The 26,735-nt window shown below is 47.1% G+C and overlaps 1 protein-coding gene across 1 annotated transcript; it reads left to right on the forward strand.

Moving 5' to 3' along the window:
* The first annotated feature begins 4,942 nt into the window (after positions 1-4,942).
* On the forward strand, positions 4,943-25,417 carry SLC6A16 (solute carrier family 6 member 16). Its single transcript, XM_066266679.1, has 11 exons — positions 4,943-5,348; positions 5,746-5,903; positions 6,074-6,200; positions 6,388-6,563; positions 7,057-7,298; positions 9,611-9,797; positions 11,239-11,440; positions 11,559-11,718; positions 14,815-14,977; positions 15,185-15,456; positions 25,153-25,417. The coding sequence occupies exons 1-11, from the start codon at positions 4,943-4,945 to the stop codon at positions 25,415-25,417; spliced, it is 2,358 nt and encodes a 785-aa protein (XP_066122776.1).
* Positions 25,418-26,735: the final 1,318 nt, after the last annotated feature.

Below are 26,735 nucleotides of genomic sequence, written 5' to 3' on the forward strand. Positions count from 1 at the left end.
TTTTTTTTTTCCTGTACCTCTCCGAAGCTGGAAACGGGGAGAGACAGTCAGACAGACTCCCACATGCCCCCGACCGGGATCCACCCGGCACGCCCACCAGGGGCGACACTCTGCCCCTCCGGGACCAGAGCCACTCTAGCGCCCGGGGCAGAGGCCAAGGAGCCATCCCCAGAGCCCAGGCCATCCTTGCTCCAATGGAGCCCCGGCTGCGGGAGGGGAAGAGAGAGACAGAGAGGAAGGAGGTGGTGGGGGTGGAAAAGCAAATGGGCGCCTTCTCCCATGTGCCCTGGCCGGGAACCGAACCCAGGTCTGCCGCACGCCAGGCCGACGCTCCACCGCTGAGCCAGGGCCGGTATTTATTTTTTATAAAGATTTTTTGGGGGGGAAAGTCCTGTTTTGGTTATATGCTTTGTTACTTTCCCATGGTTGCTCTAAGAAAAAACAAACTACAAACTTAATGGCTTAAAACAACATGAATTTATTATCTTACATTTCTGGAGGTCAGAAATCTGAAATCATTTCACTGGATTAGAAAACAAGGTGTCAGCAGGCCTGCCTTTCTTCTATTGGATGTGGGGAGGACCCATTTCCTGGCCTTCACCAGTTTCTAGGAACCGTCTGCATTCCTTGACTCATGGCCACCTTCTCCACAAAGTTCATCACTCTTCAGCTTCTACCATCCCATTTCCTTCTCTAATTCTGACTCTCCCTCCTCCCTTTTTCCTTTATAAACACCCTGTAATAGACCTGGACGGTTGGCTCAATGGTAGAGCGTCAGCCTGGCGTGCAGGAGTCCTGGGTTTGATTTCCGGCCAGGGCACACAGGAGAAGCGCCCATCTGCTTCTCCACCCCTCCCCCTCTCCTTCCTCTCTGTCTCTCTCTTCCCCTCCCACAGCCAAGGCTCCATTGGAGCAAAGTTGGCCTGGGCGCTAAGCATGGCTCTATGACCTGTGCCTCAGGCGCTAGAATGGCTCCGGTTGCAACAGAGCTACACCCCAGATGGGCAGAGCATCGCCCCCTGGTGGACATGCCAGGTGGATCCCGGTCGGGCGCATGCGGAGTCTGTCTGACTGCCTCCCGTTTCCAACTTCAAAAAAATACAAAAAAAAACCACCCCAAAAAACACCCTGTAATTACACTGGGCTCATTCTAGGAAAATCCAGGATAATCTCCCCATTTCAAGACTCATACTTAACCACATTGAAAAGTCACTTTTGCCATGTAAGGGAACATAGTCACAGATTCTGGGGATTGGGATATGGACAGCTTGAAGGCGGGCATTATTCTGTCTACCATATGTTACAAGAATCTTCCATAGCTCTATGGCTTGTCTGTGCACTTAATTAATGGTAACTTTTCACTGACAGAGTATCTAGTTTTAATTTAGTCCAATATGTCAAGATTTTCCTTTAAGATTGGTGCTTTTTGTGTCCTATTTAAGAAACCTGTGTCTAATCCCAAGTCATGCAGATCTTCTCATTTTTTTTAATTTTTTTTATTTTTTTATTTTTATTTTTTGTATTTTTCTGAAGCTGGAAACAGGGAGACACAGTCAGACAGACTCCCGCATGCGCCCAACCGGGATCCACCCGGCACGCCCACCAGGGGGCGACGCTCTGCCCACCAGGGGGCGATGCTCTGCCCCTCCGGGGCGTCGCTCTGCCGCGACCAGAGCCACTCTAGCGCCTGGGGCAGAGGCCAAGGAGCCATCCCCAGCGCCCGGGTCATCTTTGCTCCAATGGAGCCTTGGCTGCGGGAGGGGAAGAGAGAGAGAGGAAGGGGGGGTGGAGAAGCAAATGGGCGCTTCTCCTATGTGCCCTGGCCAGGAATCGAACCCGGGTCCCCTGCACGCCAGGCCAACGCTCTACCACTGAGCCAACCGGCCAGGGCCTCTTTTCATTTTTTTTAAATCTAGAAATGACATTGTCCTACCTTTCACATTTAGAACTATAAACTGCTATAAATAGATTTTTTTTTTTTTTTTGGTATTTTTCTGAAGTTGGAAACAGGAAGGCAGTCAGATGGACTCCCGCATACACCCGACCGGGATCCACCCGGCATGCCCACCAGGGGGCGATGCTCTGCCCATCTAGGGCGTTGCTTTGTTGCAACCAGAGCCATACTAGCACCTGAGGCAGAGGCCATGGAGCCATCCTCAGTGCCCAGGCCAACTTTGCTCCAATGGAGCCTCGGCTGCAGGAGGGGAAGAGAGAGACAGAAAGGAAGGAGAGGGGGAGGGGTGGAGAAGCAAATGGGCGCCTCTCCTGTGTGCCCTGGCAGGAAATCGAACCCGGGACTCCTGCACTCCAGGCCGATGCTCTACCACTGAGCCAACTGGCCAGGGCTAAATAGATTTTTTTTTTTCTGAAGCTGGAAACGGGGAGAGACAGTCAGACAGACTCCCGCATGCGCCGACGGAGATCCATCCGGCACGCCCACCAGGGGCAACGCCCTGCCCACCAGGGGGCAACGCTCTGCCCCTCTGGGGCATCGCTCTGCCGTGACCAGAGCCACTCTAGCGCCTGGGGCAGAGGCCAAGGAGCCATCCTCAGCACCCGGGCCATCCTTCTCCAATGGAGCCTTGGTTGCGCGAGGGGAAGAGAGAGACAGAGAGGAAGGAGGGGAGGGGTGGAGAAGCAGATGGGTGCTTCTCCTATGTGCCCTGGCCGGGAATCAAACCCGGGTCCCCCGCACGCCAGGCCGACGCTCTACCGCTGAGCCAACCGGCCAGGGCCTAAATAGATTTTTTTTATTATTCATCAAGAGGAGGGGAGGCAGGCACTCCTGCATGCGCCCCAACCTGCATTGACCCAGCAATCCCACTAGGGGGCAGTGCTCTGTTGTGCAGCAACCTAGCTCTTCTTAATGCCTGAGGTGGAGGCCATGGAGCCATGCTCAGTGCCTGGGGGCAACTTGCTCCAATTGAGCCATTGCTGCAGGAGGGGAAGAGAGGGAGAGAGAGAGAGAGAGAGAGAGAGAGAGAGAAATGAGAGGAGGAGGGGTGGAGAAGCAGATAGACACTTTTCTTGTGTGCCATGATTGGGAATCAAACCTGGGACATCCACATGGTGGGCCAACACTCTACCACTGCTCAGTGGTAGAGTGACATCAGGGAGGCCAAAGTTCATTTATTTCTATATACCGTGTTTTCCCCAAAATAAGACAGTGTCTTATATTAATTTTTGCTCCTCAAGATGTGCTAGGTCTTATTTTCAGGGGATGTCTTATTTTTCCATGAACAAGAATTCACATTTATTGTTGAACAAAAAAAATCAACATTTATTAATATACTGTAGTCATATCATCACAAACATCAGCATAACCAGCCAAACTCTGAATTCCATCAAGAATTTCTTGTGACTCTATTTCCATGTACAACAATCTACCAGTTTCCCCCAAAATAAGACAGTGTCTTATATTAATTTTTGCTCCTAAAGACGCACTAGGTCTTATTTTCAGGGGAGGCCTTATATTTCTAAGCTTGAGAAAAATTGCACTAGGCCTTATTTTCAGGGGATGTCTTATTTTTGTGGAAACAGGATAGATATCCAATTGCCCTAACAAGTGCTAGTCATTTATTGAGAATGTCCTTTATCTATTGCTTTGCAGTGCCACCTTTGTTGTAAATCAAGTCTCCATCTATTCATGAATATGTTTTACTCTCCCAGTGGTATTCAAAGAATGTTCTGTGATAATACAAATGTTCTATTTCTGTCCTTCCAATATTGTAGCCATGTGTCTGCTGAGCACTTACCATGTGGCTAGTGTGCCTGAGGAACCAAAATGTCAACATTATTTAATTTTAATTAACTTAAATTTAAATAGGCCTTGGCTGGTTGGCTCAGCAATAGAGCATCAGCCCAGAGTGTGGAAGTCCAGGTTCAAATCCCAGTCAGGGTACACAGAAGTGACCATCTACTTCTCCACCCCTCGCCCTCCCCTCTCTCTCTTCCCCTCCTGCAGCCATGGCTCGAATGGTTCAAGCAAGTTGGCCCTGGGCACTGAGGATGGCTCCATGGCCTCACCTCAGGTGCTAAAATAGCTCAGTTGCCAGGCAATGGAGCAGCAGCCCCAGATGGGCAGAACATCCCCCAGTAAGGGGCTTGCTGGGTGGATCCTGGCTGGGGTGCATGCAGGAGTCTGTCTCTCTGCCTCCCCACTTCTCATTTAATATAAATGAATGAATGAATGAATGAATGAATGAATGAATGTAAATAGCTGTATATAGCTTCTGGCTACCATATTAGCTAGTGCAGCATATTACCTCGAGCTAGTTGTGCCATAGATGCCTGGGCCAATACCATACTCTTTAATTATTGTAGCGTCATAATTAATCTTTATATTTTGTTCTTCTCCACTGAGTTTGTCTTAACCATTCTAGGCCTTTTGGCTTTCATGTACATTTTAGAGGCCACTTGTCAATTTTTACAAAATATCCTGCTGTGGTTTCAAATAGGAATTGCACTGAATCTATATATCAAACTGGGGGAAATTGACATTGTTATACTATTGAGACTTTCATGAGCATGTTATAGCCCTTTATTTATTTAGGTCTTCTTTATTTCTTCTCAATAATGTGTTATAGTTTATGTGTGTTTGTGTGTAAAGGTCTTGCTCACCTTTTGTTAAAATTATTCCTAGGCATTATATGCCTTTTGGTATTATTGTCGAAGGTTTTACTTTTCAATTATTATTTTCTAGAGGCAGGCATACTCTTGGTATCTCTTACCGGGTGGAGACTCCATGTTCTTATCTACATAAGGATAAAAGGGTTGGTTGGAGAGGCCTCAGAGGTTCTTGTAAGATTAATATCATCTTCCCTTAGTTCATACAGCTGAAGTCTCAAGTTCTTGATGTCCTTAAGGTCAAGAAGGAAGGAGGCCCCATCCCCGCAGAAGCAAGAACTAGAGCCCACCCAGGATGATGACTGTTAGTGAAAACATGGAGGTCCAGGATGAGAGTTCCCAGATGTCTAAATCATCAGATTCCAAATCCGTGACTGCTACTCCCTCATCTTCCCAGATTGCAAAGCCTGAGTTTTTGTCTACTGATGAGACTCCCCAGAAGTCTAGATCTTCAGATTCCAGTTTGGTGTTTGTTAATACCTCATCTTCCCAGGACATAGAGGCTGGGTTGTGGCCTTTTGAGGAATTCAATGGGGAGAATGATAATTTAGACTCCCTCTCAAGTATTTTGCCAGATAAAGATAAGGATCCAAAGGATCAAGCCTCCATTGACCGACCATCCTGGGCCAATAAAACTGAGTACCTCCTTGCCCAGGTGGGCTTCTCTGTGGGGCTGAGCACCATCTGGCGCTTTCCTTACCTGTGTTTTAACAACGGAGGTGGTAAGCCTGGGGATCAGGAATCTTGGACCCATGAAGGGGTGAGGAGCCAGAGGCTTGTCCTGGCTACTCCAGGGTCTCTGAAATATGAGGGATCCTGAATGGGGCAGGAGCCAAGTGTGTGAACACCTAGGACCTTCGGGAGGGTGGGAGCAGGATATCTAAATACGTGGATTCATAAAAATGGTGGGACTGGAGGTCTGAGTCAGCAGCAACAGTAGAAGCTAGGTATCTGGGTCTTCTAGGAACTGGGCCAGGGATGTGGAAATAGTTGAAACTTGATGCCTGTGGCCCTGAGGGAGGTCACTGGTAGGGAGTTTATTTTCCTGGATTCCAGAAAAAGTCCAGGCACTAAAAAAATCAGATGGTTCTCAGAGCCCCTCCTGAATCCTCTGCGCAGGGAGTTTTCTCATCATCTACGTCTTCTTGCTGTTCTTGGTCGGGGTTCCTCTCCTCTTGCTGGAGATGGCAGCTGGTCAGAGGATGCGGCAGGGCAGTATTGTTGTGTGGAAGGCTATCAGCCCCTGGATTGGCGGACTGGGGTATACCAGCATCATGGTGAGGAGCCCTGGGCTGGCCACCCCCACCCCAACCCCTGTCCTGGAATGGGTCCCGATTTCACTTCCGTGGGTCACGTCCCTTCAGGTCCCCAGTCCTGTCAATATCCGCACACCCCTTGTGCTGGCCTCCTTTCTTCCCCTGCCTCCAGAGTTCTTTGTGGCCCCTAGGTGTGCTTCATCGTGGGCTTGTACTACAGTGTGCTCATGGCTTGGAGCCTCTTCTATTTGGTTCAGTCTTTCCAGTTCCCACTGCCTTGGGCATTGTGCCCCTTACTGAAGAACTCCAGTGATTCTGGTGAGAAGAGAGGGAAGAAAAGGGCAAGGTGGAGGGCTGAGAAAAGGACAGGGGAAGGAAGGAAGAGGATCATTGAGAGAACAGGGATGAGCAGGAAGATGATGAAAGGGGATTGGAAGAAGGAGGTGGAGGGGAAGGGGGGGAGGCACCTGGTCTTGCAGTTTCCTCCATGGCCAGTTCACCTCAGATCCTGAATGTGGGCAGACAACATCCACCGTGTACTTCTGGTACCGGCAAGTATTGAAGGTCACAGATGAAATTGAGATAGGTGGACTGCCGGTCATGCATCTCAGTATCTCTCTCCTTGTGATCTGGTTCCTCATCTGTATCTCTATGATCAAAGGGCTCAAGTCCACCGGAAAGGTGAGCTACCCTCAAACCTACTGATCTGATGGACTCCCTTCTACCTGAGACCCCCTAACATTCTCCTAACGTGATGCCTGTAGGTCTCCAACTTCTCACTCCTCCTAATCTGACCCGTGATTCCCAACAGATTTTTATTTTACTATGCCCGTTTTTGCCTTTGCTGAACTCTCCTTCTGAATCCTATTCCTACCCAGATGCTGTATGTCTTAGTAGTCCTTCCCTATATCATCCTTCCTGTTGTCCTTATCCGGAGTCTCATGCTGAAAGGAGCGGCATTTGGTATCAGTACTTTTTTGGCTGTCAAGGTGAGGTGTCCCCTACCCTTTAATCCTTTTATCCCAATGGGGGTGTCCGGGACAATACAGTTGTCAGTCTGACTGAGGCCCGCCCTAGTTCCCCCCTATACTCCCTTCTCCTCATCTTCCGTCTCTATCACGGCATGCCTCGCCCCACTTTCGGTCGCACTCAGCACAGCCCTCCTCCTCCTCAGGTGTCATCTCTGTACTCTGTGGAAGTGTGGCGCCGGACAGGGAACCAGCTCTTTCTGTCCATGGGCTCCGGCTTCGGCAGCTTCACTGCAATCAGCTCATATGTCGCTCAGTCCAACAACTGCATCTTGGATGCCTTTTCCGTGGCTCTCGTCAACCTGGTTACCTCAGTGACGGTCACGGTGTTTGTATTTGCCATAATGGGCCACCTGGCCACACAGAACAATGAATCATGTTACCAGAAGTGAGCCCAACCTTTCCTATGGAGATCTTCACAAAGACCAAAGTTTTAGAAATAGCTCATTCAACTCCTGCCTAGGCCCCCATCCCTCAGGGATGTTGGCTCAGTAAATATGGGTCCCTCAAATTGGAGCATCCTAAACCTTAGAAACACTTGAATCTCTTTCTCTCTGTAAGAGCTACTTTTCTAAACTAGGAAACCACCAAACTTGGAGGTTTTAAAGGTGTGTTTGTCCCATTAACTGGAGACTGCCATGGAAAGATTCAGGGATACCTTCAGCTGAACCATTAGACCAAAAAAGGGCCCACAGCACCCGAGCACCCATTCCCTATTTTCTTCTCCTGTGGCATTCATTTAAAAAAATACTTACCACTTCTCTCTCTCTGTCTCTCCCCTCTCCCCCTCTGTCTCTCCCTCTCCTCTCTAAAATGAATGAATAAAAAATTAAAATAAAAAAAATAAAAAATACTTACCAGACATTTATTTATAAAGCATCTCTTATCTGCCTGACCAGTGGTAGTGCAGATAGACCATTGACCTGGGACACTGAGATCCCTGGTTTGAAACCCCGAGGTTGCCAGCTTAAGTGCAGGCTCACCAGCTTGAGTGCAGGGTTGCTGGCTTGAGTGTGGGATCATAGACATGACCCCATGGTCACAGGCTGGAGCCCAAAGGTCGCTGGCTTGAGCAAGGGGTCACCGGCTCAGCTTGAGCTCCCCGGTCAATGCACGTTTGACAAAGAATCAATGAACAACTAAGGAGCTGCAATTAAGAGTTGAAACTTCTCATCTCTCTTCCTTCCTGTCTCTTTCTCTCTCTCTAAAACAAACAAACAAACAAAAAAACAAAAAACATATCTCCTATCTATCACCTCTGTGTTGAGTTCTGGAAACACAGCCAATGGTGAATCAGTCTATCATCCCTGCCCTCAGGAAAGTCACAGTCTTTAGAAGAAATGAACAGATAATCACAAACTGGATGGTAACTGCTATCAGATGACAGGAGACACAGAGGAGGGAGCTTCTAACTTCCTGGGGCAGTCAGAGAATTCCCAGTGGAGGCAGCTCTGAGCTGAGTTTGTCTCCTGAATAACCAGTGCTAGTATTCTTTCAACTATTTCCGTTCATAGACCTATATATAAAAATATACCACTTTTTAAAAAATTGGGTCATATTATGCTACTTTCTGCAAGTAGTTGATTCAACCTTATAAAAATAGATCTTGCTCAGCTTTCCATGGCAGTAAATAGAGTGCAGTGAGCCAAGGAAGGATTTGCAGGAATTTTCCATACAGAATGGGTGCGAGGGTGGAACTGGGGTAGACTGAGTGGGGGCAGAGTAGGGTAGTTTTGGGCAGAGAGAACACCACGTATCAAAGATACTGAGACAACAGACAGTGTGGCAAGTTGAGGGTTTAACAGCTGAGTGTGGTTGAAGTGTAAGATGTGAAGACACTGGTGAGTTAAGAGGTCGGAGGCTAGCAGGTCAAGAAAGCCGGGGAGCTTTAATGTTATCCTGAATTTGTCTAGGACATAAGGGTTCTAAAAGCCTCGGTGATACTGCAGGAGAGACCCTTCCAGGGGTCCCCTTAGGTCAGAAATTCTCTGGTCTCACAAAGACACCTTTGTGATTGTGGAAGTAATTCGGCTGTGTACACTAGGGTTCTCAAGACCTCAGTACAGGCTTTACTTTTTTTAAAATTAATTTTAGAGAGAAATGGGGAAAAACAGAAATATTGATCTGTTCCTGTATGTGCTCTGACCAGGGATTAAACCCACAACCTCTGCGTTTTGGGACGATGCTCTAACTCAGTGGTCCCCAACCCCCAGGCCGCGCACCGGTACCCGTCCGTGGGCCATTTGGTACCGGTCTGCAGAGAAAGAAGAAATAACTTACATTATTTCCGTTTCATTTATATTTAAGTCTGAACAGTGTTTTATTTTTTTGAAATGACCAGATTCCCTCTGTTACATCCGTCTAAGACTCATTCTTGACACTTGTCTTGTAAGTTCGACAATTATATTTAAAAATACCACAGTTTTTACACTGGTTGCATAATTTTATTTTGTGCATTTATCCATCCCACCCTAAAGGCCGATCCATGAAAATATTTTCTGACATTAAACCAGTCCATGGCCCAAAAAAGGTTGGAGACCACTGCTCTAACCAACTCAACTATCTGGTCAGGGCAGCACAGGCATTTCTTTCAACCAGATAGGAAACTAAGCTAGTGATTTCTCTTCCCATCTAGAATATGAGAGGAGAAGCTATCTTAAAGGCCCAAATGTTTTTATATGCTTTTACCCCTGTCCCCAGGAACGCTGAGAGAGTGACGGATCTGGTAAAGAGTGGGGTACTGCCTCCTGAGCTCCAGATCCCAAAATATGTGTATCAGGATATGAACTACATGTTCTCCATATGGTTTGGCAGCCTCCCTGAACAAGCCAAAAGAATTATCCTACCCTATCTGTCCAAATGTGAATTATCTGGGCAGTTGAAGAAGGTAGGTAAGGGTTGGGGATGGGGCCCTAGAGTTCCCCTCCAATCCCCCAGTGCACTAGAAAATTCAGGTGTCTGTAGAATTCAGAAAGGCAATTCTCAGCAGCTTGGATAACCAAGATAAGGTTTAGTCTCCCCTTTTTAAAAAAAAATCATTATTTATTTATTTGTTTGTTTATTTTGGGGAGGGGACAGAGGCAGAGAGAGTCAGAGAGAGGGACAGATAGGGACAGACAGACAGGAAGGGAGAGAGATGAGAAGCATCAATTCTTCGTTACGGCAACCTTAGTTGTTCATTGATTGCTTTCTCATATCTGCCTTGACTGGGGGGCTCCAGCAAACTGAGTGACCCCTTGCTCGAGCCAGCGACCTTGGGCTCAAGCTGGTGAGCTTTTGCTCAAACCAGAAGAGCCCACGCTTAAGCTGGCGACCTCGGGGTCTCAAACCTGGGTCCTCCGTGTCCCAGTGTGATACTCTATCCACTGTGCCACCACCTAGTCAGGCATGGGTTTAGTCTTTAAAAAATTTTTTTTAATTTATTCATTCATTTTAGAGAAGGGAGAGAGAGAGAAAGAGAGAGAGAGAAGGGGGAGGAGCAGGAAGTATTAACTCCCATATGTGCCTTGACCAGGTAAGCATAAGGTTTTGAACCAGCGACCTAAGCATTTCCTGTCAACGCTTTATCCACTGCACCACCATAGGTCAACCCCCCCCCCTTATTTTTAAGTGAGAGAAGGGGAGATATAGGGACAGACTCCCACATGCGCCCTGACTGGGATCCATCTGGTGACCCCCATCTGGGGTGGATGCTCTGCCCATCTGAGGCCATGCTCGCAACTGAACTATGTTTATTGCCTGAGGAAGGGGCTTCAGAGACATCCTCAGCACCTGGGACCAATGCACTCGAATCAATATTGCGAGCCATGGCTGCGGAAGCAGAAGAGGAGTAAGGGGAGAAGCAGGTGGTCGCCTCTCCTATGTGCCCTGACCAGGAATTGAACCTGGGACTCCCACATGTGGGACTGACGCTCTACCACTGAGCCGACCATCCAGGACCTAGTCTCCTTTTTTTTAAATTTTTTATTTTTTATTTATTCATTTTAGAGAGGAGAGACAGAGAGAGAGAAGGGAGGAGGAGCTGGAAGCATCAACTCCCATATGTGCCTTGACCAGGCAAGCCAGGGTTTCGAACCGGCGACCTCAGCATAGTCTCCTTTTTTGATGAAATTATAGCTTCTGCAGCTTCAAGGACTAGAGTTCACAGATGCCTGTTCAGCCCAACCCAAAAGAGCTGTTGTACGAAGTCCTCATGCCTCAAAGGCAGAGGCATGTAATAATGTCCATTAACAGTGCTACAGAGAATTTCCTAGGGGAGGGAACAAGAATTGAGTTAGGACTCTCTGGACCGAGCTCTGAGCCCTTACCATCCCTCCCTTCACTTACAGGTTATGGAGGGTCCAGGTGTGGCCATTGTGGCATTTACTGACATCATCTCAGTGTTTTCTGGATCCACCTTCTGGGCCATCATGATCTTTTTGTTTCTGGTGACCCTGGGGCTGAGCACCATGCTGGGGGTCATGCAGGGCATCCTCACTCCTCTTCGGGACACGTTCTCTCCCTTTAGGAAACATATGAAGCTGCTCACAGGTACTCTGACCTATGACCCCACTCCCACCTAAGGCCATTGTTTAGCTTAACCCCAGTGGGGCTCATATAGCTGGCTTGAATTCTGACCTTGATCCAAGTCTTATTTTCTTTTCTCCAGTGGGTGTCTGTGTGTCTATGTTCCTGGGCAGCCTCGTTTTTGTTAGTCCTTCAGGCAGCTACTACGTGAACCTGCTGGATGATTACTGGGCATCTCTGCCCCTCTTCTTCATTCTCATCATGGAGAACGTGGCCATAGCTTGGATCTACGGGGCCAGGAGGTGAGGTCCCAAGCCTAGGATCTCCTTCCAAGCCTGCAAACAGCTAGGGTACCTACGGAGCGTTGGCCCCTCTTGCTCTCACCAGTCAGTCTCAGATCCCAGGGCTGTGGACAGCTCCACGAGAAGGAGAAAGACATGGGCTGGTTTCTTTTTTTCTTTTTTTAATTTTTTGTTTGTTTATTTATTTACTTTACAGAGACAGAGAGAGAGTCAGAGAGAGGGATAGACAGGGACAGGCAGACAGGAACAGAGAGATGAGAAGCATCAATTATTAGTTCTTTCGTTGCGACACCTTAGTTGTTCATTGATTGCTTTCTCATACGTGCCTTGACCGTGGGCCTTCAGCAGACCGAGCAACCCATTGCTTGAGCGAGCGACCTTGGGTCCAAGCTGGTGAGCTTTGCTCAAACCAGACAAGCCGACGCTCAAGCTGGAGACCTCGGGGTCTCGAACCTGGGTCCTTCCGCATCCTTGTCCGATGCTCTACCCACTGCGCCACCGCCTGGTCAGGCTGGGCTGGTTTCTGAAGAAAACAGATGTAAAATGGTAAGGTGGTGAAAAGTCTCTATCAAGGCCTAGGAGCTCCCGAGCCCTACTTTAACCAGGGTAGCCTGACATCTGAAACTGGTACTCCCTTGTTTCTCAAAGTGGACCAGTAGCACTGGCATTGACTGGAAACGTATTAGAAATGCAGGAAAAGAAAGAAATGCAGACCTTCAGGCTCCACCCCAGACCTTTGAATCTGTAGCTGTATTTTAACAAAAACGCTAAGAGATTTGTATACACACTAATATTTGAGAAGCACTGTGTAACCCAAGGGTGGTGGCATTTCCAGGTGATAGTGGTTCCTGGCATCAGTTTGCTCATTCTTTTATTATCTCAAATATTTCTTAGGGCCTCCCTTGTGCCAAGCAGGCCTTGTGGTGAGTGCTGGGGATACTGGGATAAAGCATAGTTAGTGTCTTCTCTCAGAGCCCAAAGAGGTGGGCACTCAGAGTCCAGATCCTCGGGCTGGGAGGTCAGCCTATGAGAGAGGCAACAAAGGGCATTGTAGAAACACAAATGGTTAGCTAAAGGAGCCTGCAGAGTTGGGCGAGAAGGGGACGCCCAAACAGAATCTAGACAGAAGACGGGAGTTTATCAAGGGAAAGAGAAAAGCATTCTAGGCAGAAGGGGCCTGCCTTGCACATGTAATGGGTTTATGAAGGTATCCCAAGGAAAGCTGGATATATGGGCTTGAAGAAACTATATTTAGGAACTTGGTTTTCATCCTAAAGGTGAAAAGGATAGAAACATTTTTTTAAAAGCCTGGGGCTGAGCCTGACCAAGCAGTGGCACAGTGGCTAGAGCGTCGGACTGCGTTGCGGAAGACCCAGGTTCGAGACCCCGAGGTCACCAGCTTGAGCACAGGCTCATCTGGTTTGAGCAAAAGCTCACCAGCTTGGACCCAAGGTCGCTAGCTCAAGCAAGGGGTTACTTGGTCTGCTGAAAGCCCACAGCCAAGGCACATATGAGAAAGCAATCAATGAACAACTAAGGTGTCGCAATGCACAACAAAAAACTGATGATTGATGCTTCTCATCTCTCCGTTCCTGTCTTTCCCTCACTCTGACTCTCTCTCTGCCTCTGTAAAAAAAAAAAAAAAAGCCTGGGGCTGGGACAGAAATTAGCCTGGAAAGGGATGAATTAGCAGTGATTTTCAACCATTTTCATCTCATGGCACACATAAACTAATTATTAAAATTCTGCTGCCTACCAAAAAACACATTATATTTTTTGCCAATCTGATAATAAAAAGGTTTGATTTTCGTTCATTTACATCGGACAGCTATTGTTGTGTAGGCCCTTGTCATATTTTTTTTAAGTGAGAGGAAGGGAGATAGGGAGACTCCTGCATGTTACCCTACCGGGATCCACTTGGCAACCCTGTCTGAGGGTGATGCTCGAATCAACTGAGCAAATTTTAGTGCTTGAGGCCAATACCTGGCTGGGGCCAACCCAATTGAGCCACTGGCTGTAGAAGAGGGAGAGGGAGGGGTAGAGAAGCAGATGGTTTCTTCTTCTCTTTTGTACCCTGACCAGGAATTGAACCCAGGATGTCCATATGCCAGGCCAACACTCTATCCACTGATCCACCAGCTAGGGCCCCTCTGTCACTTTTTTTTTTTTTAATTTTTCTGAGGTTGGAAATGGGGAGGCAGTCAGACAGACTCCCACATGCGCCTGACTGGGATCCACCCGGCACGCCCACCAGGGGGCGATGCTCTGCCCATCTGGGGCGTCACTCTGCCTCAATCAGAGCCATTCTAGTGCCTGAGGCAGAGGCCACAGAGCCATCCTCAGCGCCCGGGCCAACTTTGCTCCAGTGGAGCCTTGGCTGCAGGAGGGGAAGAGAGAGACAGAGAGGAAGGAGAGGGGGAGGGGCGGAGAAGGAGATGGGCGCTTCTCCTGTGTGCCCTGGCCAGGAATCAAACCCGGGACTCCTGCACGCCAGGCCGATGCTCTACCACTGAGCCAACCGGCCAGGGCCCCCTCTGTCACTTTTTAAATTTGACAATCTAAGGGAAAAGAGGTCAGTGCCCCTGATTAAATAGTCAGGCATTGCATGTTTCAAAAATTCTTCCAGGCCCTGGCTCAGTGGATAGAGTGTCAGCCCAGCGTGTGGACATCCCAAATTCAATACCTGGTCAGGGCACAAATGAGAAGCGACCATCTACTTCTCTTCCCCTCCCTTTCCCCCTTTTCTCTCTTTTTCCTTCTCACAGTGGCTCTATTGGTTTGAGAGTTGGCCCCAGGCGCTGAGGATAGCTCGGCTGATTCAAGCATCGGCCCCAGATGGGGTTGCTGGGTGGATCCTGGTTGGGGCACATGTGGGAGTCCGTTTATCTCCTCTCCTCTCACTCAAAAAAAAAAAAAAATTTAGTGAGCACACTGGTTGAAAATGGTTAGATTAGACAAGAAGACTGGTTTGGAGGTGAACAGAAAGGTCTAGGATAGTGAAGGGCTCTCTCCTAGGCTAGGTTTGGACTGACCCCTCCCTCAAGGCTGGGTAAGGCCTGAATGGCCCTTCCAAAGCCTTATGACCCTTGCTCCCAGGTTCCTTGCAGACCTGACTGTCATAATGGAGCGTCCAGTCTCCTCCAGCTTTCATTGGCTGTGGTGCTTTGTGTGTCCGACTGTGCTGCTGGTCCTGTTAATATGCACCGTGATTCATCTGTATATGAATACCATCACCTACTGGGCCTGGGACTCAACTATTGTGAGCCTCCTTCTGCAGACCCCAGACCCCAGAGCCCACAGGGGAGACTTTTCACTTCACTCTTGCCTCTGGGACTCAGTCATCTTATTGCCTGATTCCTTGGGGATTCAGTTATCTAGTCTCTTGCTTTGGTTCATCTCCTATCCTCATCTGCATCCCACTTCAGAAAACCGGGGCATTCTAAACTCTCCTCCCCTTTCTTCACAGTCAAAGGAAATGCTCCAAGATTATCCATCCTGGACTAAAGTCTTGCTTGTAGTCCTCATTGTTATTACCATCTTGCCCACCCCTGCCTACTTCCTGTACATCGGCTTCAAGATAGCTTTCCCAGTCTCCAGGATCCACAGCAGGGCTCTACTTGTCTTTAAACCTGAAAATAAAGGGAAACGGAAGTCACTGAAGATCCATCCACAGCTTTCCGGGGGGCAAAGCCAAAAGGAGAGGAATATAAATAAACAGAGGAAAAACCTTTTTGCCAGGTAATTCCTCTTGGAAATAAAGACTTTGCTCATTTGTTTTAACATCACTGGTTTTTCAGAGTAGAATTCCCTGGCTGGCAAGTTGCCATTAAAAGAGGTAAATGCAGCAACTGCTAATGTAACTGGACCCAAAGATCTCTTGTTTTTCTGGATTGGGGAAGTTTTTCCGGCTGATGAAGGTTAATGTGGTCATTCCTCACATCTCCCACATGTTCCCTCACCAGACTAGTGTTCTTTGACTTCCGGTATTTGGCTGATGGTGACTGCTGACACTGCTTTTCCTGGCCTACCTTCCTCTTGAAGTTGGTCTTTGTAAGGTCTGATCTCTATGAAGCCAGGGCAAAAATGGTGGCGGTAAATAAAGTCAGTTCAATGAAAATTGACTTTTGCCATAAAAAAAGTGTCCAACTCCCAGTCTTGCCTTCCCTCAACACTGTTAAATGTAAATGCTGGAATCCCTGATCCTCTCTGCCTGGTGCCTCTTGCAAGTAAACTACACCAGATTGGGACAATTTGCTCAGAAATAGTGGATTCACTGATTATGGCAAAGTGGTTAAATATCTGCTAACTGGTGACCTCCTCACATATCTCTTAAATACTTGGAATAGTTAATTACTTCACGAAGTCTACCAAGGGGCTTAAAGCTTGACATATGTCATATATTTTTATTCAGGTGGCCTAGGAGCCTAAGGAGGGTTATGTGGCAAGGATTGCTGGGGATAGCAGAGGTTGACTGCACAGATCGAAGAAGACCCAGGAGGACTTCATTTGGGCAATGTGACAGTAACATAAGACAAATAAAACACACTGTAGTATAAGACACCTAAAATATAAAATCAAATATATTTTAACAATCCTCTTAAAATGCATGAATGAGCTTAAAATAAATTAAGGGAAATCTTTAAGAGGCCAAAAATTAAGCCTAAGCTTGAATTCAGATAGATAGCAAATGTTAAAGCTAGCAACAGCTTTGAGGCAACTGCCACTCTCTAGGACCTTGGGAGAGTTTGGTTTTAAAGGTGGTGAAAGACGGAGCCTTGGATCCATGAGAGAAAAGGAAATCCCATACATAGAAAGTTGAAGGGCTATAACCTCCATGAAAGAGTTAGATAAGTCCTGTCTCTGATAGGAGAGAAATAGTGTCTTTATTGAAAATTTGTAACCCCAGACCCTCTCTTGTGTAGGATTTTAGTTCAAATTTACATAAACTGCATAGTCTGAAAAACCCAAATGGAGATTAATATAAAAAGGTGCTTGCTGGCCCTGGCCGGTTGGCTCAGCGGTAGAGCGTCGGCCTGGCGTGCGGGGGACCCAGGTTTGATTCCCGGCCAGGGCACATAGGAGAAGTGCCCATTTGCTTCTCCACCCACCCCCCTCCTTCCTCTCTGTCTCTCTCTTCCCCTCCCACAGCCAAGGCTCCATTGGAGCAAGGATGGCCCGGGCGCTGGGGATGGCTTCTTGGCCTCTGCCTCAGGCGCTAGAGTGGCTCTGGTCGCGGCAGAGCATCGCCCCCTGGTGGGCGTGCCGGGTGGATCCCGGTTGGGCGCATGCGGGAGTCTGTCTGACTGTCTCTCCCCGTTTCCAGCTTCAGAAAAATACAAAAAAAAAAAAAAAAAAAAAGGTGCTTGCACCCTGGCTGGATAGTTTAGCTGATTGGGGCATCATCCTGAAAAGCAGAGGTTGCCGCTTCAAATCCTGATCAGGGCACTTACGGGAATCTTTCTCTCTCCCGCTTCCTCTCATTAAACTCAATAAAAAAATTTTTAAATTTAAAAAATGGTTGCTTGGTCAATAGCACCCTGCCCCCAGAAGCTGTCAAAAATACAAATAATCTCTGGGGGAACCCAACCTCTACCCAGGCCTTATAGAATTTCCTCAGCTAAACTTTCAATGAATATGAAGTCATAAAACACACAGAATTATCAAGTACATAATATAAAATAAATATGCTTAATATAAAGACAGAAAGAGGGAGTTGAAATTAAGAGTAAGGAAGAAGAGATTCTCAGAAATGATCATAGTATTTGAAAAAGAACCAAAAAGAACTTTTAGAAAAGAAAAAAAAAATCATTAAGATAAAAACATCTATGGATGGGTTAATCAACTAGAAAACTAGGAAAAGAGACAAATCTGAAGAAATTACCAATAAGAAGCCCAGAGAAACCATGGTATTGAAATGAGATTAAGACATAGGAAAGGCCTGACCAGGTGGTGGCATAGTAGATTGAACGGTGGACTGGAACACAGAAGACCCAGATTTGAAACCCTGAGGTCACTGGCTTGATTGCGGGCTCATCCGGCTTGAACGCAGGCTCACCAGCTTGAGCACAGGGTCACTGGCTTGAGCACAGGATCATAGACATGACCCCATGGCCGCTGGCTTGAGCAAGGGATCACTCACTCAGCTATAACCGCCCTCCCACCCAGTCAAGGCACATATGAGAAAGCAAACAATGAACTCAGGTGCTACAACGAAGAACTGATGCTTCTCATCTCTCTCCCTTCCTGTCTGTTTGTCCCTATCTGTCCCTCTCTCTGTCTCTGTCAAACAAGAAAAGAAAGAAAGAAAAAAGAGACATGAAGGATAGTGGGAGAAAGTCCAACACATAAAGGTAATAGGAGTTCCACCAGAAAGATCACTGGAAGAATAGAGGTGAGGCATTATGCAAACAGAAAAAAGGTGAACATTTTCTAAATACAAAAAAACAATAACAATGCTTAATTTGTAAAGTTAAAAAACTGAAATAGAACTAAAATATTGGACAACAATACACATAAGTTAGCAATACAGTATTCACATCAACAAGATGATAACATAATATTGAACTTTAGGCCCTGGTCACATAGCTCAGTTGGTTAGAGCATCGTCCTGATACACCAGGGTCATGGGTTTGCTCCCTGTTCAGGGCACATACAAGAATCTACCAATGAATGGCCTTGGCTGGTTACCTCAGTCAGTTAAGAGCATCATCCCAAAACAAGGTTGCGGGTTCAATCCCTGGCCAGGGCACACACGTAAAGTTACCAAAGAATGCATGACTGAGTGGAACAACAAATGAATATTTCCCTTCCCTTTCCCCCTTCCTCTTTCTGTCTCTCTGAAAAAAATAAAAATAAAAAAATTAAGCTCTGGCCAGATAGCTCACTCAGTCAGTTGGACATCCTCCCGAAGCCAGAGGTTGCCAGATCGATTCCCCGGTCAGGGCACATACAGAAGCAGCTCCATGTTCCTATTTCTCTCCCTGCCTCACTCTGTCAAAAAAAGGAATCAACCAATGAATGTATAAATAGAGGAACAATCAACCAAAGTTTTTCTTTCTCCCTTTCTCTCTCTAAAATGAATCAATTTTTTAAAAATATTGAACTTTCAGACTTTGATAAGGATGCAAGTTAAAATTTTAAGGAATCTACTAAAAAAATTATCAATTATAGCAGGGGTCGGGAACCTATGGCTCGAGAGCCAGATGTGGCTCTTTTGATGGCTGCATCTGGCTCACAGACAAATCTTTAAAAAAAATAATAATAACATTAAAAATATAAAACATTCTCAGGTATTACAATCCATTCATTTTCTACCGCTCATGTTCATGGTTGCAGGTGGCTGGAGCCAATCACAGCTGTCCTCCGGGACAACACCAAATTTTTATTGGATAATGCATAATGTACACGGGTCATTGTATGGCTCTCATGGAATTACATTTTAAAATATGAGGCGTTTATGGCTCTCTCAGCCAAGGTTCCCGACCCCTGAATTATAGGAACAATCTATAATTTCTGTATTTGTTAAGATAAACAATGATAGCTCTCTACAGGTCAAATACAAAATTTCAATGATGTCATACAATCAAATTTTATTTTTTGCTGACATCAGAATATAATACAGCCTGACCAGGCAGTGGAGCAGTGGATAGAGCACCGGTCTGGGACACAGAGGACCCAGGTTCACAATGCCAAGGCCACCGGCTTGAGCACAGGCTCACCAGCTTGAGCGTGGGGTCACTGACTTGAGTGTCGGATCATAGACATGACCTCACGGTCACTGGCTTGAGCCCAAAGGTTGCTGGCTTGAGCCCAAGGTCACTGGCTTGAGCAAGGGTCACTTGCTTTGCTGGAGCCCCCCGGTCAAGGCACATATGAGAAAGCAATCGATGAACAACTAAGGTGCTGTAACAAAGAATTGATGCTTCTCATCTCTCTCCCTTCCTGTCTGTTCTGTCCCTCTCTCTGACACTCTATCTCTGTCCAAAAAATAAAAAATAAAATAAAGAAAAATCCACCCAAAAGAATGCAAAATGAAATACAGAAAAAATGGGACAAGCAGAAGATAAAATATTAGAAATCCATATAAACTAGTAATCACAACTATTTACAAATGAACTAAATATTACTAGTTAAAAGACAAATATTGAAGACAGAATGGTTTTAAATCCAGCTATCTGCTATTTATGTGAGGCACATCTAAAACACAAGGACACACGAAGACTTAAAATAAAAGGAAGGAGGAACTTGTACCAGGCAAATACCAAACAAAAGATACAGCACACGGTACAGCAATAAAATGTTGAGATAAAGAGGTTATGGAGAATTTATGAGGAAGACATAAAGATTACAAATTGCATGGACCTAACAATATAACTTCAGAAATATAAAACCTGACGGGATCTATGAGAAGAAATGAACAAATCCAATATTTTTGTGAAAAATTAAGACACCTTTATCAGGAACCCACAGATAAGCGGAAAAACAAGTATACAGATTTGAACACAACAAACAAGCTTGATATAATGGACATATGCTGAATCCTATATTCAGTAATTAGAGAACAGATATCTGCTCAAGCAGACAGAATATAAAATTGTTCATACAGTAATTCACAGCACAAGCCTCAACAAATTTCAAATAATTATTATACAGACCATGTTCTATAACCACGATGTAGTTAATTCAGATAGGAACAATGAAAATATCACACACAAAAAAGCCATACAAATGGATATTTTTAAAAATCACATTTAGGTCCTGAATGGTTGGCTTGGTGGACAGAGCGTTGGCCCAGCATGCGGACGTCCCAGGTTCAATCCCTAGTCAGGGCACACATAAGAAGTGACTATCTGCTTCTCTCCCCCTTTTCTCTCTCTTCCCTTCTCGCAGCAGTGGCTCAACTGGTTCAAGTATTGTTCCCAGGCACTGAGGACAGCTTGACTGATTCAAACATCAGCCCCAAATGGGGGTTGCTGGGTGGACCCCAGTCAGGGCGCATGTGGGAGTCTGTCTATCTCGCCTCCTATCACTTAAAAATAAAATCACATTTAGCCTCACCAGGCAGTGGTGCAGTGGATAGAACATCGGACTGGGACGCAGAGGACCCAGGTTCGAGACCCCGAGGTCGCCAGCTTGAGCACAGGCTCATCTGGTTTGAGCGAAGCTCACCAGCTTGGACCCAAGGTTGCTGGCTCGAGCAAGGGGTTACTCGGTCTGCTGTAGCCCCACGGTCAAGGCACATATGAGAAAGCAATCAATGAACAACTAAAGTGCCACAATGAAAAACTGATGATTGATGCTTCTCATCTCTCTGCATTCCTGTCTGTCTGTCCCTAGCTATCCCTCTCTCTGACTCTCGCTCTGTTTAAAAAAAAAAAAAAAAAAAAAAAAGTAAGCAGTATAAATATCAAATTGGTGGGAGAGAGCTAAATCAGTAAATTAATTTTAAATTACATTTTAACAAAAGGCTGGAAGTTGATGAGCTAAATATCCAATTTAAGAAGCTATAAAAAGGCCTGAAGAAATCCAAAATAAGTAGAAAGAAGAAAAAAGTTAACAGCAGAAATTAATGATATAGAAATAAGATTAGCAAAGTCAAAAGCTGAGTAAATAAGTAAATAAACATATGGTTTTTACAATGCAGTAAAGATTCCAAAAAGTTAATAAGAGAATGTAATGAACAACGTTACGCCTTGAAAAAATTGAATGAACAGAGTCCTACAGGACGAGGAAGCTAGACCCTCACCTGGAGAGCCAGGATTTCAGAAGGCCTAGTAACACCAGATGGACCGTTCCTGAGAGGGTTGTGAGGTGGGGCAGGATTGAAGTGGCTTGTCAGTGAAGAACTGTTGTAAAAGGTTCCATTTTCCCCAGACTTCCTCAATTACTCCTGCTGAGAAGAGCTTAATTTGGCAGTTGAAGAGCTTAATTCTGTAAGAGTTAAGAAGCACTGGTCTGCCTGACCTGTGGTAGCACAGTGGATAAAGGCCTGGAATGCTGAGGTCGCTGGTTCTAAACCCTGGGCTTGCTGGCCTTTGTAAAATCAATAAATAAAATCTTAAAATAGAAAAAAATAAGCACCCTGCCCACTTTGAGGGTGCAGCTCTGCTTGTTGACATCCAGTGGCTCTTACCTCCTCTCTTGGCCTAGCCCACCAATTCACCTCCTGGCTTCCAGCTCTCAACACTAAAGCAGTAAAGTAAGTTGGGAGTTGGAAACTCCAATCTCCCTTGTCTGCCCTCTCTCCGTGGAATATCGCAACCCAGTTGTTAATGCCATCGGCCTTCTACCTTGCCTCCCCAGCTTCCTGTTGTCCAGAGGTCAAAGACGTTCTTTAATAACAGCTTTATTGAGAGATAATCCATATACTATATAGTTCACCTATTTTTCCTGTACAATGCCACCTATTTGAAGCTTTCAATTCAATGTATTTTAGTGTATTCAGAGCTGCTGAATTTTACCAAACAAGTTTTCACTTGTTGATATTTTTGATATCGAACCATCTTTGTGGAATCAATCCTTTTTAGTCTTTTTCTTTTTCTTTTTTTCTGAGCGAGAGAGACAGACAGGGACACACAGGAAGGGAGAGAGATGAGAAGTATCAACCATAGTTGCAGCACCTTAGTTGTTCGTTGATTGCTTTCTCATATGTGCTTTGATGGAGGGCTGTGGGGGTGTTTCAGCCAAACCAGCGACCCCTTGCTCAAGCCAGTGACCTTTGGGCTCAAGCCAGAGCCCATGCGGTCATGTCTATGATCCCACGCTCAAACTGGCAACCTGGCGCTCAAGTTGGTGAACTCATGCTCAAGCCGAATGAACCCGTGCTCAAGCCAGTGAGTTTGGGGTTTTGAACCTGGGTCCTCAGTGTCCCAGGCCGACGCTCTACCCACTGTGCCACACCTGACCAGGCCAATCATTTTTAGTCTTAATGTATCCTTTGGATATATTGCTGAATTCTATTTGCTAATACTTAGTTTGTTGATCTAATTGTCAAAGATGAAACTTTTTTCTATCATTGTTTTTAGATTTTAGTATTAAAGTTATGCTAGCTTTATAAAGTAAAATGAAGAGCGCTGCATATTTTTCTGTGATTTAGGTCAGTGCTTCTCCAACTTTAGTATGCCTAAGAATCACCTGGAGCCTGAAAAGACAGTGGTGCAGTGCATAGAGCATTGGACTGGACACAGAGGACCCCGGTTCAAAACCTCGAGGTTGCTGGCTTGAGCACAGGCTGATCTGGTTTGAGCCCAAAGGTCTCTGGCTTGAGCAAGGGGTCACCAGGTTTGCTGGAGCCCCCCCACCCCCGGTCAAGGAACATATGAGAAAGCAATCATTGAACAACTAAGGTGCTGCAACGAAGACTTGATGCTTCTCATCTCTGTCCCTCTCTCTGTCTGTCTCTGTCAAAAAATAATCACCTGGAGAGCTTTTTCGAAAAAACAAACAGGCTGGCCCTGGCCGGTTGGCTCAGCGGTGGAGCGTCAGCCTAGCGTGCGGAGGACCCGGGTTCGATTCCCGGCCAGGGCACACAGGAGAAGCACCCATTTGCTTCTCCACCCCTCCGCCGAGCTTTCCTCTCTGTCTCTCTCTTCCCCTCCCGCAGCCAAGGCTCCATTGGAGCAAAGATGGCCCGGGCGCTGGGGATGGCTCTGTGGCCTCTGCCCCAGGCGCTAGAGTGGCTCTGGTCGCAACATGGCGACACCCAGGAGGGTTGCAACATGGCGACGCCCAGGATGGGCAGAGCATCGCCCCCTGGTGGGCAGAGCGTCGCCCCCTGGTGGGCGTGCGGGGTGGATCCTGGTCGGGCGCATGCGGGAGTCTGTCTGACTGTCTCTCCCTGTTTCCAGCTTCAGAAAAATGCAAAAAAAAAAAAAAAAAAAAAAAAAAAGGAAAGAAAAGAAAAGAAAAAACAAACAGGCCGACCTGTGGTGGCACAGTGGATAAAGAGTCAACCTGGAATGCTAAGGTCACCAGTTCAAAACCCTGGGCTTGCCTAGTCAAGGCACATATGGGAGTTGATGCTTCCTGCTCCTCTACCTCTCTCTCTCTCTCTCTCTCTCTTGCTTCTCTCTCTAAAATTAATAAATAAAGTCTCTAAAAAAACAGATTTTTGGGGCCCTGGTGATTCTGATTTGAGTTTATCCAAATTTAAATCCATTTATTTACATTTGTATCAAGCATCCAGGTAATGCTAGTGGTTCCCGGACCTCACTTTCAGCAGCATGGTTTAACTAACATTATAATCATCTGTTTTTTTCTTTCTTTCTTTTTTAACTTAAGGGAAACTTTATTTAGTCTTATTTTTAAAGCAACCTACTTTTGCCTGACCAGGTGATAGAGCAGTGGATAAGAGCGTTGACCTGGGATGCTGAGGACCCAGGTTCGAAACCCCTAGAGTCCGGGCTTGAGAGCAGGCTCACCAGCTTGAGCGTGGGGTCGCCAGTTTGAGCATCAGATCATAGACATTACCCCGTGGTCACTGGCTTGAGCTCCCCCCATGTCAAGGCAAGTATGAGACAGCAATTAATGAACAACTAAAGTGCCACAACTATGAGTTGGTACTTATCTCTCTCCCTTCTGGTCTGTCTCTCTCTCTTGCTAAAATAAATAAATAAATAAAAGCAATCTAGTTTCAAAACAAGTTGAGGTCAAGAGAGAGAAGAACATGAAACCTAACACACAGAGTCAGACAGATGGATAGATAGGAGGGGCAAGCACTGGTCAGGGACTTACATACATACCAGATCTTCTCCAGCTTGGAAATGAGGTCATCCTGGGTTCTGGTCAGTTCACTGTTTTCTTTAGTTCTCCGCTCAATGGTCTTCTCCAGCGAGTGGATGTGCACCTGTCCCTCCCACAGGCTCACCTGGAAGGCCAAGGCCTTCCCTTGGTCCTGGGCCATCTCCTCATCTGCCTGCTTAAGTTTCTCTTCTGTGGGCTGTCAGCGAATCTCTGGCCTTTCTTCTCAGTTTTTACTATGTAATCCTCATCACATTTCTTCATTGTGTGGTAGCTTTTGACCACCTCCTTCTGCTTCTCAAACCATTTGAAGTGATTAGAGAAAGATTTTTCCATGGAGTTCAGGTCTGCGGAGAGACAGAGAAGAAGCAGGAAGCATCAACTCATAGTAGTTGCTTCCTGTTATGTTCCTTAACCAGGCAAGCCCAGGGTTTCTAACCAGCAGTGACCTCAGTGTTCCAGGTCAATGCTTTATCCACTGTGCCACTACACAGGTCAGCATAAGTTTATCTTTTTACTTCCCTTTTTGGATTCTGGCTTTGGTAAGTTCCTTCCATTTTTGAGCCTCCTCAGTCACCTGGCACAGATCCCCTCAAACCCATCCAGGATCTTCACCATCTCCAGGCTCTCCAGAGCCTCTCACCTGCTCTCCAGCAACAGGTTCTCCTTTTGCGTTGCTTCCGCCGCCCCTTTTAGACCCATCAGGCTGTACGGTGGCGTGTCCATGCCGGGAACCCCGGCCAAGGGCACACGGGACAGCCCTGCACAGGAAGACCTAGGAAGTCGACCTTCTGACTTCCGGTCAGAAGGCGTCTGTGTGCGAGCGCGCGTGCGCACTGCTGGGCTCAGGCCTGGGCGCCGCTCTCTGTCCGCTGTCCTCCGGGAGCCAGGCCAGCTCCAGTGTCAGGGCTGTGTCCTCAGGAAGACTCCTCAACGTGGGGAGCCCCAGCTACTCCAGTAACCCCCTGAGCCTATGCTTAGTGCTTCAGCTGGTGTTCGGAGCCACCCTCACTCAGGCTTGCTCCGGGCCTGGCTCCCCTGAGAAGGACCCGTGAACCCCAAGGATTCTTGGGCCACAGGAGTGTCACCGCTGAGGCTAGTCGCACCACCGGCTCAGAGGTGAGGACTCCGCGCGCGCCACAGGCCCAGTGTTCAGTGGCCCGGCCCGAGGCCTTCCCAAGGCCAGACCTCCCCGCCACCCCCCTACCCCGAACAATGGAAGTGTGGGTCGACCAGCGTGTCCCAGGCCAGGTTGTAAGACCCCAGGGAGAGGGAACAGCCCCTTGTCCACCTCCAGTCTCCTGGAGGGAGGGTGAGTCAGGTCCTTCCATGGTGGCCTCTGGGCCACTCCTCCGAGAGTCGGCCACGTGGCCCTAGGCCTCTTCCTCCTGAGGACTGCTGTTTGGGGTGCTTACAACCAGAGGCGTCCTTGGGTGGCTGGCCAGGTCCCCTGCTAAGGAGGCAGGGACCGTGTGCGACCTTCCTCCCGCAGTGCCTGTGCAGCTTCTCTGCCATCTGGGATGCCAGCAGGGAGGGTATTTTAGGATTTTGGAGATGGGTATGATGCTTTCATAAGGAATAAGAAGGAACGCTTCCTCCAGGGCTTGCTCAGGGCTGGAGATGCCACTTGGTTTTCAAGACTCACCCGGGTCTGGGGAGAGCCAGGGGGTGGGGGGTCCAGCCCAGCCAGGGAGCTGTTCCACCCCGCTGCAATGCCTGTCTTCAGAGGCATTGGCCTTATGTGGCAGGTAGGCCTTGGCCACTGCTAGTTTCTGGAGAATTCCATTGGTCGTTTTGGTATCCACTTCCTGGTGAACCGTTGGTTCCCTTTCTGAGTCCAGGTTGGATGAGAGTTTTCTAATCCAAAGGTATCATCCAGAGCAAAACAAACCTCGAGTTTTCTGTTTATGCTGTGACCTAATATCTGGAGCATCTGTGGCTCCCCCAGAGTCGTCTGAAAAGTCGCTGCATATCTTTGACTATGTTACATATGATCTGGAAAGTTTTGGTGGTGAAAATAGGAAGTTGCACTTTTCTGTACTTTTGTCACTAGTGGATTTTCCTCTTTGAAGATATGCAGATTCATTCTGTGGGCTGCCCCGCAGGGGGCCCATGGAGCTGGTGCTGCCAGGTCCCCCATTTTGTACCATCAGTGGATCACATCAGCATAGGGAAGCTTCAGAGCCTAAGGTTTCTGAACTTGAAGACCTTGCTAGCAGCAGAGTACTTCAGGGGTACATGTCACGTGCCTGCCCTTCAGCATCTGCATTCCATAAGCT

This window comes from Saccopteryx bilineata, chromosome 3 (genome assembly GCF_036850765.1).
Source record: "Saccopteryx bilineata isolate mSacBil1 chromosome 3, mSacBil1_pri_phased_curated, whole genome shotgun sequence".
Lineage (NCBI taxonomy): Eukaryota > Metazoa > Chordata > Mammalia > Chiroptera > Emballonuridae > Saccopteryx > Saccopteryx bilineata.